Genomic DNA, 14925 nt, shown 5'->3' on the forward strand with positions numbered 1-14925 from the left:
TTCTCCGGCAACAAGGTGGGAGTGACGTGAATGCGGCTGTTCTCCGCCCCTCCACTTCTATTGGTGGCCTGCTGAGTGACGTCGCTGTGACGCCGAATGAACCGCCCCCTTAAAGAGGTTGTTCGGCGGCCACAGCGACGTCATTAGGAATGTAAGTGTGTGACGCATACTGGCGATATTGTTGGCCACGGGCAGCGATTTGCCCGTGACGCACAAACGACGGCGGCGGTTTGTGATCGCTAGCAACATCGCTAGCGTTGTCGCAGCGTGTAAAGCAGCCTTTACATATCAATGCAGAAAAGAACAAAGAAACATATTTGTGTACAGAAAAACACTCTAGGGGAACTGGAGTACATTTGTGCTATTTTTTTTTTTTTTTTTAAACTTTTCTAAACCCCGCAATGGCGAAAATGAAAATATGTATAAAGCACAAACAAGAAACAGGCATAAAACACACAAAGGAAGACCAAAAATGCGCCAATGTAGTGATAAATCAGCCAGATAGTCTTCTATATTGACAGTTTGTTATGGTTGTCAGCTCTCCCCATATACAGGGCTTGCAGGCTGTGTTCTGGTGCAGGCTACCTTGTAAACATGGTGTCTGGAAATACATTTTCCATTTGTGTTATAGGTGTACTAGTAGAAGAATGAGAATGGTAAGATCAGCTAATATTTCCTTGAACTTTGTGTCGAGCTATCAACAATGCCTCGTGGTTGCTGAAAGAAGAACTGTGCCTATCCTTCGTGACAAGTCCTACTTAGTCATATGATCATTTCCTCTTACGTTTGGTTAGCCCATCGCAATACTAGAAATTACTACATTAGTACAATAAATAGTGAAAAAAAGCACTTCCAGTTAGCCTGTATATGGAGACTCGGCCCCGAGGACATTTTCTAATATTCACATTATTTTGTCCCCTCACTTGTCTACTGCCAGTCTTGATTTGCTGGCATCATCTAGCTACATTCATTGAGTCACGCACAATTTATCATCCCATCAGGTCTTTTATTCTTAAGAGCAGGCAATTGGGCAGGACTCAACCTAAAAGTGAGAATGGGTACAATTGTGGGGCTTAGGAGGGAAACCTCTTAGAGAGCATCCATCACCCAGCATAATGGCAGACCAGGACCCAAGACTTTCTCCAGATTTATTGGCCATCAGTTATTGTGTGCTTTTGCACTGTACAATATTTGCAGAATCATGTTGATGATAATGTGACGTTCATGAGTCTTGTGCTGCTTATCTCCAGAGATGTCAATGCTGAATATAAGCTGGGCGCACTTTCACCTACTTTCACGTTTTCATAATAATCTAATCGGCTTTTCCAGGGGCTAAAGTGCACAGTAATTGTGGTATAGTTAATGGACTTGTAATATTTACAGCTTGTTCTCATGTAGGTGACTCATTAAACCCAGTGGGAAACCAGGAATGTTTCTAGATACAAAACATGTCAGTGCTTCCTGGCAGATCAGAGGTATTGTTCTGGAGGCCTGTCCTACCCAATCCTGGGGAGATATGCACAGGTCTCCACGCCGCAAAAACTTGACTCCTCTCCAAATCTGAAAATTCTCTGATCTCGTCCCCACTCACTTCAGCTGGAGGTCACTTCTCCATATTAACATAAGAGCTACCAGTTGCCTGCCCTTGCCAAGTATATCATAACTTTCTAAGGACAAGAACATTTGCTGAGATACTGGATGCTGCCAGAGTTACTATATAATAATCAGACTGGTTTATCTCTACAGTGCTGGCCAAAAGTGTTGGCACCCCTGCAATTCTGTCAGATAATACTCAGTTTCTTCTTGAAAATGATTGCAATCACAAATTCTTTGGTATTATTATCTTCATTTAATTTGTCTTCAATGAAAAACAAAAAAAAAATTGTCATAAAGCCAAATTGGATATAATTCCACACCAAACATAAAATAGGGGATGGACAAATTTTGGCACTGTTTGAAAAATCACGTGATGCTTCTCTAATTTGTGTAATTAATAGCACCTGTAACTTACCTGTGGCACCTAACAGGTGTTGGCAATAACTAAAATCACACTTGCAGCCAGTTGACATGGATTAAAGTTGACTCAACCTCTGTCCTGTGTCCTTGTGTGTACCACATTGAGCATGGAGAAAAGAAAGAAGACCAAAGAACTTTCTGAGGACTTGAGAATCCAAATTGTGAGGAAGCATGAGCAATCTCAAGGCTACAAGTCCATCTCCAAAGACCTCAAAGTTCCTGTGTCTACGGTGCGCAGTGTCATCAAGAAGTTTAAAGCCCATGGCACTGGCTAACCTCCCTAGATGTGGAAGAAAAATTGACGAGAGATTTCAATGCAAGATTGTGCGGATGGTGGATAAAGAACCTCGACTAATATCCAAACAAGTTCAAGCTGCCCTGCAGTCCGAGGGTATAACAGTGTCAACCCGTACTATCCGTCGGCGTCTGAATGAAAAGGGACTGTATGGAAGGATACTTCTTACCCCGAGACATAAAAAAAGCCAGGCTGGAGTTTGCCAAAACTTACCTGAGAAAGCCTAAAACGTTTTGGAAGAATGTTCTCTGGTCAGATGAGACAAAAGTAGAGCTTTTTGGGAAAAGCCATCAACATAGAGTTTACAGGAAAAAAAAAATAGGCATTCAAAGAAAAGAACACTGTCCCTACAGATATACATGGCGGAGGTTCCCTGATGTTTTGGGGTTGCTTTGCTGCCTCTGGTACAGTACTGCTTGACCGTGTGCATGGCATTTTGAAGTCTGAAGACTACCAACAAATTTTGCAGCATAATGTAGGGCCCAGTGTGAGAAAGCTGGGTCTTCCTGAGTGGTCCTGGGTCTTCCAGCAGGACAATGACCCAAAAACACTTCAAAAAGCACTAGAAAATGGTTTGAGAGAAAGCACTGGAGACTACTAAAGTGGCCAGCAATGAGTCCAGACCTGAATCCCATAGAACACCTGTGGAGAGATCTCAAAATGGCAGTTTGGAGAAGGCACCCTTCAAATCTCAGGGACCTGGAGCAGTTTGCCAAAGAAGAATGGTCTAAAATTCCAGCAGAGCATTGTAAGAATCTCATTGATGGTTACCGGAAGCGGTTGTGTGCAGTTATTTTGGCTAAAGGTTGTGCAACCAAGTATTAGGCTAAGGGTGCCAATACTTTTGTCTGGCCCATTTTTGGAGTTTTGTGTGAAATGATCAATGATTTGATTTTTGTATCATTTCTCTTTTGCGTTTTTTCAGTGCAAGCAAAATAAATGAAGTTAATAATACCAAAGAATTTGTGATAATACTCCAGTTTCTTTATGAAAATGATTGCAATCTGACAGAATTGCAGGGGTGCCAATACTTTTGGCCAGCACTGTATGTGTAGTTGTTCCCGCTATATCAAAGTATAAAGAAAGAATATCTTCATGGTCGCACCTACTGTGTGACTCACCAGTAGGATATGCAGTATGGAATAATATCCTGTAAGGCCCCTCCTGTAATGTAATATACAGTGTCTTGCGAAAGTATTCACCCCCTTGTCTTTTTACCTATTTTGTTGCATTACAACATGTTTACATATTTTTGTAATCTGATTTGTGTGTGATGCACCAGCACTAAATAGTCTAAGATGGGGACGTGAAGTGAGAATAATATAGGCAAAAAATTAAATTTATAGGTTAAAATACCTAAAAATTGCCATGTGCATATGTATTCACCCCTTTTCATATGAAGCCCCTAAAAATATCTAGTGCAAGCAATTACTTTCATAAGTCACATAGCTATTTAAAAGAAGTCCACCTGTGTGCAATCTAAGGCCATGTGCCCATGTGAGAAAGTAACTGTGGATTTCGCTGCGGAAAACCCGAGGATTTTCTACATTTTCCAGATAAATCCACGGGTTTACGCAAGCACAGACACTCCCCATGTTATCTTATGGGATTTGGGGAGTGCTTTATTAATGCTGCGGTATTTGCGGCTGTGGAAAATGCTGCGGATTTCCCGTAGCCGCACGTAACTGCATGTCCATTATTCATGTGGAGTTATCTGCGGAATTCCTGCCTTTCCACCATGGAGACACAGGGCGGGAAAACTGCAGGAATTCCGCACTGTTTCCGCAGGTTTACCGCAACAATTCTGCAGAAATACCGCATCAATGGATATCTGCGGATTGCGGGGGTTTGCTGCGTGAACCTACGCAAATACTTGCAGAAAAGTACGCAGGTACGATCTCCCGTGGGCACATAGCCTAAGTGTCCCAGGGTCTGTCAGTACATATACACCTTTTCTGAAAGGCCGCAGAGGCTGCAACGCCATTAAGCAAAGAGGCACCACTAACAAAACACGACCATGAAGACCAAGGAGATCTCCACACAAGTCAGAGACAAAGTTATTGAGAAGTACAAGTCAGGGTTGGGTTCTAAAAACATATCCCAGTCTCTGAGGATCCACAAATGGAAAGAACATGGTACCACAACAAACCTGCCAAGAGCAGGCCACCCACCAAAACTCTGTCTGGGCAAGCAGGGCATTAATCAGAAATGCAGCACACAGATCAAAAGTAACCCTTAAAGAGCCACAGAGTTCCCAAGCAGAGATTGAAGTATATGTCCATACAACCACAATAAGCCGTGTGCTCCGTAGAGCTGGCCTTTATGGAAGAGTGACCTGAAAAAAGCTTTTATATACAGCTAAACATTTGAAATCTAGTATTCATTTTGCCAAAAGACATGTGGGAGACTCCAAATGTACAGAAGAAGGTGCTGTGGTAAGATGGGACCAAAATTTAGCGTTTGGCCCACCTAGGTAAATGCTATGTCTGACGCCAAACCAACACAGCTCATCACCCCAAGAAAAACATCCCCACAGTGAAACATGGTTGTGGCCGCATCATGCTGTGTGGTTATTTTTCGGCAGCAGGGACAGGGAAAATTGTCCAAGTTGAGGGCAAGATGGATGGTGTGAAATACAGGGATATTATTGAGGACTGGCCAAAACCCCCAGTGGTAAGATGTGTAAAGCTCATAGAGACTTATCCAAAGCGATTTGCAGCTGTAATTGCCGCAAAAGGAGGCTCTAAAAAAATAATACTGGTTTTAGGAGGGTGAATAGTTATGCACACTGAAGTTTTTAAATTATTTTGTGCTATTTGTTGTTTCACAAAATAGAAATCAAATGTTCACCGTTGTAGGCATATTCTTTACATGAACTGATGCAAACCCTCGAAAAAACCCAAACCGGTGAAATTCCAGGTTGTGAGGTAACAGAACATGAAAAATGCCAAAGGGATGAATACTTTTAAAGACACTGTATATGAGATGTGGTGAAACATATAGCGCCCCATTTGGATTCACCTGTATGCTGCCATCTCTTGACTTTCTCCTTTTTCTGACTGAAAGCTATGTAATGTGGCTGTTACAGGGTTATTCCCATCTTCATAGGTGGGTACTGTCAGATAATACTTGTATACACAAACACTTTTAAATATATTGCTTTTTAAAATTAGCATCTGATCTTGAGATATTATTGGGAGGTAAAAGCACCCTATTGCCCTCCTGGCCAGCATCACAAGAGTTGTTCCATCTATCCTCATGGGTCGGTTTCCAGGACCACAAGCCGTGCATAAAAGGAAGGGGACAAGATTGCACTCTCTGACAATAGCCATTTATGAAGATGGGAATAATCTTCATATTGATCCTCTTGACTGAAGCTTTTGTTTTGTTCCTCCAGTGGAACCTAATCTGCGATAATGACTGGAAGGTGCCGTTGACCTCATCACTCTTCTTTTTGGGGGTGCTGCTTGGCTCGTTTGTGTCAGGGCAGATGTCAGACAGGTAAGTTGCTTGTTTTATTAATAAGTGTAATTCCTAATCTTGCAGTAAATATCTGGTTAGATTAATCTTCTCCACTTGGTACAGAACCATTAGCATTAGTATAGTCCCCAATCAATGTACATGAACCTCATCACCTCTCTCAACTCCTCTGTAGGAAACATGAATCCTGCAATGGTTCAACCTGTCTACACTGTGGGCCACACAGATTTCATCCACAGACAGTATTATATAGCTACTAGAAGGTGGCCCGATTCTACGCATCGGGTATTCTAGAATTTACGTATTGTGTAGTTCATGTATGATTTTTGTTATAGATGTATAGAGATATAGATATAGATATATATATAATATATATATAATATATATTGTTGTGTGTAGTTACCAAGTGTTTGTGTAGGGCGCTGTACATGTTCTGGGTGTTGTCTGGGTGTGGCGGGGGGTGAGAGCGGTGTTGTATGTGTGTTGCGTTGTTTGTGGAGCGCTGTGTGTCTGTCGCGTTGTGTGTGTGTGTGTGTGTGTGTTGCGCGGTTTGTGTTGGTGTGGTGTGTTTTGGGGGGAGGTATGTTTTGTGCAATGTGTGTGTTGTGCGGTATGTGCATATATTTATGTATGCCGCGGTGTTTGTGTGTTGGGTGTTGTGTGTGTGCAGCGTTGTCTGTGTGTGTGGGTGTCTGTGTATGGCAGTGTTTGTGGTTCCCTGTGTGTGTGTGTGTGTGATGGGGGAGGGGTGTGCACCCCCCATCGTGCCCCATCCCCCATGCTGCGCATTCCCCATCGTGCTCCATCCCCCATGCTGCGCACTCCCCATCGTGCTCCATCCTCCATGCTGCGCATTCCCCATCGTGCTCCATCCCCCATGCTGCGCATTCCCCATCGTGCTCCATCCCCCATGCTGCGCACCCCCCATCGTGCTCCATCCCCCATGCTGCGCACTCCCCATCGTGCTCCATCATTCATGCTGCGCATTCCCCATCGTGCTCCATCCCCCATGCTGCGCACCCCCCATCGTGCTACATCCCCCATGCTGCGCACCCCCCATCGTGCTCCATCCGCCATGCTGCGCACTCCCCATCGTGCTACATCCCCCATGCTGCGCACCCCCCATCGTGCTCCATCCGCCATGCTGCGCACTCCCCATCGTGCTACATCCCCCATGCTGCGCACCCCCCATCGTGCTACATCCCCCATCGTGCTACATCCCCCCATCGTACTACATCCCCCCCATGCTGCGCACTCCCCATCGTGCTACATCCCCCATGCTGCGCACCTGCCATCGTGCTACATCCCCCATGCTGCGCACTCCCCATCGTGCTACATCCCCCATGCTGCGCACTCCCCATCGTGCTACATCCCCCATGCTGCGCACTCCCCATCATGCTACATCCCCCCATGCTGCGCACTCCCCATCGTGCTACATCCCCCATGCTGCGCACCCCATCGTGCTACATCCCCCATGCTATAATAGTTCTCCTATTATACTCAGAGAGGAGTATAATAGGAGGACTGTAATAGGAGGAGTAGTCCTGGGGGGAGAGGAGTATAATGCCGGCTCCCTGCACATGTGTACCGGGAGCCGGTGTACGCTGGTAACTATGATACACATCGGGTAACTAAGGGACCTTAGTTACCCGATGTGTATAATGGTTTCCAGCGTTCACGGCCTCCGTCAAGATCCCAGCATCGCAAGGTTGTGTCTGGCGCTGCTGGGATCGTGACGGAGCCGGTGTACACTGGTAACTATGATACACATTGGTTAACTAAGGGACCTTAGTTACCCGATGTGTATAATGGTTACCAGCGTTCACGGGCTCCGTCAAGATCCCAGCATCGCAAGGTTATGTCTGGCGCTGCTGGGATCGTGACGGAGCCGGTGTAGAAGCAAGCGATATCCCAGGATGTTGTGAGTGTGTGGATGTGATGTGTGAGGTGTGTGTGAGAGTGAGTGTGATCTGATGTGTGTGTGTGTGTGTACTCACCTGGGAGTCGGAGCTCCGTGTCAGTTGGGCCAGAGCGAGCGTGCATTGCGTGAGGGGGGCGGGGCCTGCAGAGAGCCGGGGCGAGAGGCCAATCCGTGTGGGGGGGCGAGCCCAGCGGCCAATCAGCTTTATGTCACCGTAAGGACACAATTTTGGAGCATGACAGACAGACAGACAGACAGAATAAGGCAATTATATATATAGATGTGTTGGTAATGCTACCTCCAAAATACCTAGTGCAATCCTCTCAGGATGGCTGGGAACAACATCGGCCATTTGTAAGACTAGAGAAGAGTACTAGAATGGATTTATGTAGATTCATGGCAGGTCCAAAATAATAATGCCTGCAGCATTTTGGCTATATGTTGGCATCCATCCTTCTGGCGTTATCAGCATGTGGTACCTAGCCTCACTCAGAGTAGATGGCAGATTTATAGGTGCCCATACTCGGGCAATCTGGAGACATAACTGTGGAGCCCAGCTGAAGGGTATCTCCCAGGACTGCACCAGACACCGAACGCTCTATAGGATTCATGTGTTTTCTATGAGGAATGTGAAGTAAACCTCTTCCAGACAGATCTGGAATTGGATTTCATGCTCCGGGAAACAAAAACATCAAGTATTTTAACTTAAACTGAACTATTTTTATCTCTCAGCATCATCAGTTGGGGGAGATTTGGGAGACCCCCATACACATTGAATGGCCTGCCTATTCCTTGGATACTGGTGGGTTTGGATGACATGTATGTAATGTGAATGAAGCCTTTCCACTTTCTGCTCAGTCATGTACATATATTAAAGGAATCTGTCAGCAGGTTTTTGTAAGCTGAAGCTAGCATGCTGTAAGGGCTAACACAGAAAACTCAGAACTGCCTGTCTTGCCATAGGTCGATCTGTTGTTTATTTGCTGCTTGTTTAATCAGCAAGACCTTTATCAGGGCTAGGACTACAAAGTCATGCTCAGAGCAGTCTGACACACCCCATCCTCTGACTGACACCTCACTGTCAATGCTGAATCTCTATAGAGACCCTGGAGTAGGCGCGGAAGCTCACTCAGCTCTGCTACATGACTAAATATAAAAATTCTGATTTGTGTCAAAACGGCTGCACCCAGTAATCTAAGTGACACATTGTTAGATTCAGGATCTGTTTACCTACACCATACTCCTCTCAGATGAGGTAGCAAAATCCTAAAGACAGATTCCCTTTTTTAAAGGTAGGTCTTATGCCACTTTTGATTCATACTGGATGAAATGATTGACAGATTGGAGTAACCATAGAATTATGTAAAGTAATATTTTACCAACTTGTTGTTCACAGGTTTGGAAGGAAGAAGGTTCTGTTTATTACTATGGGTGTGCAGACTGGATTCAGCATAGTACAAGTGTTCTCTGTCAACTGGGAAATGTTCAGCGTGCTGTTCCTCATTGTTGGGATGGGACAGATCTCAAATTATGTGGCAGCTTTCATTCTTGGTAAGACAGCACTATGGGTCTTATATTTCTATTTGTATAATGTATGTGCAAATTTCGTCCCCCAACACAGATTCAGAATATTTAGGCTACGAATACATTGTTTTGGAGCCTCTAGTGCAGTTGCTATTGTTTTTGATGGAAGAAATATTGATGCATTTAAAGGGAACCTGTCATGTCCGAACACTTTTAAGGGTCATCTGCAATAAATAGCGTTAAAATACTGCATGGATAATTGACCAGTGGTTGCAAGGAGAAAATAAATGTATACCCTACCACATGTAGGGAGTTTGAAGAAGCTAGACTAATCCCAAAGAGATCTACTAATATCTAAAAAAACCCAGTAGAAACATTGAATTAAATATCCTATTTAAGACTCTGCTTACATCTGTTTGGAGTTTCTGTAACCAATGGAGTCTATTGACTTATAATTAGACCACTGATATTGGCTAAGGTAGTCGTAGTTTTAATTGCTAAACCAGAGTTAAAGGGAAGGTGTCCTGTTCAAAAACGCCACTAACTTGCTGTTATGGGGTTAAGCTGCATGCAAAAAGTGTTACAATCAGATCTGGCCTGCCTTGATTAAGTGGCAACTACACAAAAAATGAAGTTCTGTTCTCATTGTAACCAATTACTTCCAGTCATCGGATCAGTGCCGGGAGCGGTTACAGTCAGTGTTCCCTATACACTGAGTGTGGCTATAATCACTTACAAGCTCATTGATTGACAGCCTGCTTGGCAGACATATGCTGGAGAGCAGGGAGTGATTACAGTGCACTCCCCATGTGGTGAGTGGGGGCTAACAGCTCCCTATACCACCTCGATAGCTGGAAGCAAATGGCTACGGTGACAATAGAATTTCATATTGTATCTTTCATATCAGGCCTGATTTTAGTGCTATTTATCTGCAGATTAACTCTAAATAAGCAGGTACATAGCGGTTTGTACATAAAGGGAACCTGTCACCAGATTTTTCCTTATGAGCTGCGGCCACCACCAGTGAGCCCTTATATACAGCATTCCAGAATACTGTATATAAGAGCCCAGGTCACTCTGTAGATTATAAAAAACACCTTTATAAATACTCGCCTAAGGGGCGATCGCACAAGATGCAGGAGGTGCTAGCCGAGGCCAGCGACACCCACCTGGACCACCCCCTAGGTGAGTATTATAAAGGTGTTTTTTACGTTCTACAGAGAGGCCCGGGCTCTTATATACAGTATTCTGCATACTGGTGGTGGCCGCAGGTTATAAGGGAAAAAAAAACCCGGTGACAGGTCCCCTTTAGCTCTGTTTTACCCACTTTAAACTACAAACCTCTTGGCCAATATGTGTGGGCCTCATTATAAGTCAATAGACTGCATTAACTAGGATATTCTTGATGTCCACTATTGTAATGTAGATACTAGTTGATCTCACTAGGACTTGTCCAGCCAGCTGTAGCAATCTCCGTCCATGCTGAAGCTCAGTGCCATTTCTTTTACCTCCTATTGAAGTAAGGTTGCCCTTGACATTTGGAGAATAACAATGAACATGTGCTATATGCTTCAGACCTGTTCCATGTGTAAGAAAATAAGAGTCCCGTAGTTGTACACAAAGCGCTGCATTGATTTTTTTTTTTTTTTTTTTTTTTTGTAGAAATGTTCTATTTTATTTTACACCCAGAATTAGACAATATCCATAGTGACAGCAATAGGATCAAAATGTCAATACCCAACCCAAAGCTACCCAATTTGGATAGAAAAGGACTAAAACGAGCTTGTACTACATCAAAAAAACCTCTGCTTCCATAGTCTCCACATGGTCCTTGTGGTTGTATGCCTTCAGATAGCCTGTTAGGATTTCTCATAATTATAAAATTGACCCATATCCCAATAAATGAACCCATGGTACCAGCTCAGCTCCTCTAAATACTTAGCCTGGCAATAAGCAAACGTGTTAGACCTTAATTTTCTCTTTAACTTTCTCGCTCTGAAACCCTCAGTATTTATTATAACATACAGGTTGGGTGAGAACCACTTCGTTCCCCGATAATCAGTCATAAAATGAAATATAGGTGAAGTGTGGAGATTATAGTTGTTTATGTGCCCACAGCTGAATGTACTTAAAGAAATCATTAGACTCTAGGCCCACTTCACACATCCATTTTTATGGTACATGGGTATCCATACGTGTGATACTTTTTTCACGAATACCACACGTACCCTTTATAACTTTTGGAGATCTTCACAATGACCATGTGTCATTGTGAACCACACAGAGACATGTCTGATATTTTTTTTTTTTTCCGGCAGCACGGATAACAAGGGCTACTACAAGTCTATGCGTCTGTGCAAATACGGATGGCATCTATAAGCCGTCCATGTTTAACATTGAAAGTATAGGAGAAGCTTTTTAATTTCATTTTCTATATCCATACTGGAAAAACAGATAACACATGTATGACACACGCTTTTAACATGGACCATGCCACATATACATGTTTTTATAGGGACATATGAAGGGGGCTTTAAATTGAGAAGCCACACTTCAATTAAAAACCACCCTTGTCAAATAATTTTGATACATAGGCCCCATGCATCATCTGCTGGGTTTTTTAACTCCCTTTCCCTTTTTGGCTTTTGTTATTAGTTGCCGTTTTTGGTACCAAATTCTTCAGAATGGCTCATGCAATTTATGAATTTGGTGCAATCAAAAAGTCTTTTTCTGTCTTGAGCTGTGTTTGTGACTTTTTGTATAATAAAGCAAAAATTGTACCAAAATACTGGCATAAACAAAACACCCACAGGAGCTTGGAGCGGGGTTGTGCCAAATTTTGGGACTTCAAGCGAAATCATCTGTAATTGCCAAACTCCCCCTACCCCACCCCAAAGTGTACACGAGCAAAAAAAAACACAAAAAAACAAACAGGCAACCACGTATAAAATGGCACAAAACTAGACAAAAAAACAGGGTCAAAGGCGCATGAGTTGCGGCTGTAGTGTAGTCTCCATTTTTTCCACAAACTTTCCAAAATTGTTTGCCCTGTAACTGAGGCAGAAAACTATTTTTCCATAGTAGAGCATTGATTAAAAAAAGTACGTTACCAAAAATTCCCTTTACTGTTCCATGTCTCAGGAAACAATATATAAGGTGTATATATAAAGAAGGCAGTACTTATATTTTGAGAAGCCCAATTCCCCAAATTCAAGAACTTAAAATAAAATAAAAAAAATCCTGCATGCAAATGAGATCTAAGGGGTAACTATTCTCCTTCTGGAGGAAAAACATGGCTGGCGCGTCAGTGTAAGGAGGCGTATATGCCATGCAATGCTCCTCTGGGAAATTAAATATGCAAGTTGCCTCTTCAGCGAGGAAGAAGACTTGAACGCTCCTTAGACGATCATTATTGACTTTTTAAGGAATCCTACTTCCAATAGGTGACACTAGAATTCAAGTCCTCTTCCTCTCTGAAAGGACAATTTGCATTAATGACTAAAGGCAGCATGACTGCCACACTGGGTATGTTATTGCAGCCATGTAATAATTTACTTTGAAAAACTGTCTGGGGGCCATTATCTTGAATAACTAGTCTGAGGCAAATCGACGGCAGCTTCTCAGAGTTCCATCCTTCTAAATGACTGGTCTCCCCCCTAAAGACTGATTTGTATGTATAGCGACAGACTATGTCTATGATATGATATGATATAATACTGTATGTCTATGATAGACTGCTGTTTTTTGTATTTTCAGTGTCTCACTAGTTTTTATATAAAGTGACATCACCTATCCACTGAGTGTAGCCTTTTACCATCTTTTCATTAGGGGCAGAGATACTTGGCAAGTCAGTGCGGATCATATTCTCTACGCTGGGCGTGTGTATTTTTTATGCTATTGGATACATGATGCTGCCGCTGATCGCATTTTTTATCAGAGACTGGCGCTCGCTGCTGATGGCGCTCACTGTTCCAGGCCTGTTCTGTATTCCTCTTTGGTGGTAAGTTGCCTTTTGACTGCATAATTACATAATTACAAATAATGCAACTGAAAACTGTTTATGGCCCTGTGCGCACGCTGCGTTTTTTTGCCGCTGTTTTGCTGTAGAAAATATTCATAACCTTTCTGCAGTCCTTTCCCCAGCAAAACCTGTGGTAAAAAAAAAAATTGCCGTGCACACACTGCGTTTTTTTTCACCAACAGGTTTTGCTGCATGTTTTCTGCAGCAAAAAGAATTGCATGTCACTTCTTTTCCGCAGGTACCAGCGTTTTTTTGCCATAGATAATGGTCAAAAACCGCAGGGAGCAACCCATAGAAACACCGCTGCAAACCACATGCGGTTTTTGTGTGCGGTTTGCTGCGTTTTTTTACCGCAGGTGTGGTAATCTTTCAGAGGGTCCAGAATTTTCATAAGAAAATTCCATTTTCTAGTGTGCACAGGGCCTAACAGTTAGACTACTGCTTTATTTTTCTAAGGGCCTGTGAAAGCTGAAGGCAACTTCTTTAACACTATTTCTGGTCATTTTGCCCACTATCAGGCAGAGTTGCACAATTGCAGCCATCAGTGGGAACATTTACTGAAGTTGCAGATATTTTTTTTTTCTAACTGTCCATTTGATGATATATTGGCACAAATTAATTTATTAAATATTAAAATAATTTTAACTAATTTTTATAGTTCATTTATTTATTTTTTTTCAAATTTGCTAATTCACACTGAAACAAAACATTGGACTGGTTCATATTTTATCTTTGTCTTTTTTATGTATACACTACAAAAAGATAGGTATATTTTTGGCTTTCGGATGAAACCAGGATGACCCCTAAATGCACTCTTACCTTTTCAGGTGAACTTAGTGTGACCTTCTCTACACTTTTGAATCCACATTTCCAACTGTTCAATGTTTCAGTACTCTTTGCACAATTTACTGTTCTCTAACAAGAAGCTTAATGGTGAATTTCGCAATAGATGTTTGATCCGTGAATTGCCCAATAAATTTCGAAGTTCAATTAGTATTAGTACTTAAACAGTCCTCCTCAGCATCCTATTCACATTTTGACATAATGAGACCAAGATGACGCCTTCAACATTGCGAGACTTCAAGCAAGATATTCTCAGAAGGAAGTGGCCACTGCTCTTAGAGTGTCATCAGCAGGTTGCAACAGAGAGATTGGAAGAGTCACAGAAAATCATTAGAAGTGGGTGTCCTTTGGCCACATCACACAATGATGACTGCTTCATTGTGAACAATGCCCTCGGAACTAGATGATAAATGCCACACAACTCAGTGTGATCTGCATGCTAGATGTCCTGAAAGGATGCCTGACCACACAACCTGGCACAGGCGTCATCGTGGACAAGGGACCAGTGGACCTCCGTGCTGGTCACTGATGAGTTGATTGTCGCTTGGCAGAAATGATGACACCAGACGATGTTTTAGACATCCCAGGAGAGCGCCAAGCATCAGCCACTGTTGTTGCAAGATGAGCCTTTGGTGATGTTACAGTGTGGGCAGGGGTGTTTTATCAATACAGAACTATCCTTCACGATATCAATGATACAGTGACAAGACCCTACTACTTGAATAACCATTAATCCAGTTGTGCCTTTCCATGAACAACACAAGTCTAATCTTCATGTATAACAATGCTCTGGCTCATCAAGGTAGCATAATTTGGGCAGCTTGA

General features: G+C 42.9%; 1 protein-coding gene across 1 annotated transcript in view; it reads left to right on the top strand.

The window, feature by feature from the left end:
* LOC142303289 (organic cation/carnitine transporter 2-like) overlaps nucleotides 1–14925 on the top strand; it is an 82858-nt gene that overhangs the window by 30508 nt on the left and 37425 nt on the right. Inside the window, exons 2-4 of the mRNA XM_075344537.1 lie at nucleotides 5709–5812; nucleotides 9109–9263; nucleotides 13065–13236. Of these exons, the coding sequence (XP_075200652.1) occupies nucleotides 5709–5812; nucleotides 9109–9263; nucleotides 13065–13236 (431 nt within the window). The remainder of the gene's footprint in view (nucleotides 1–5708; nucleotides 5813–9108; nucleotides 9264–13064; nucleotides 13237–14925) is intronic.

The sequence above is a fragment of the Anomaloglossus baeobatrachus genome, chromosome 4 (assembly GCF_048569485.1).
Source record: "Anomaloglossus baeobatrachus isolate aAnoBae1 chromosome 4, aAnoBae1.hap1, whole genome shotgun sequence".
NCBI lineage: Eukaryota > Metazoa > Chordata > Amphibia > Anura > Aromobatidae > Anomaloglossus > Anomaloglossus baeobatrachus.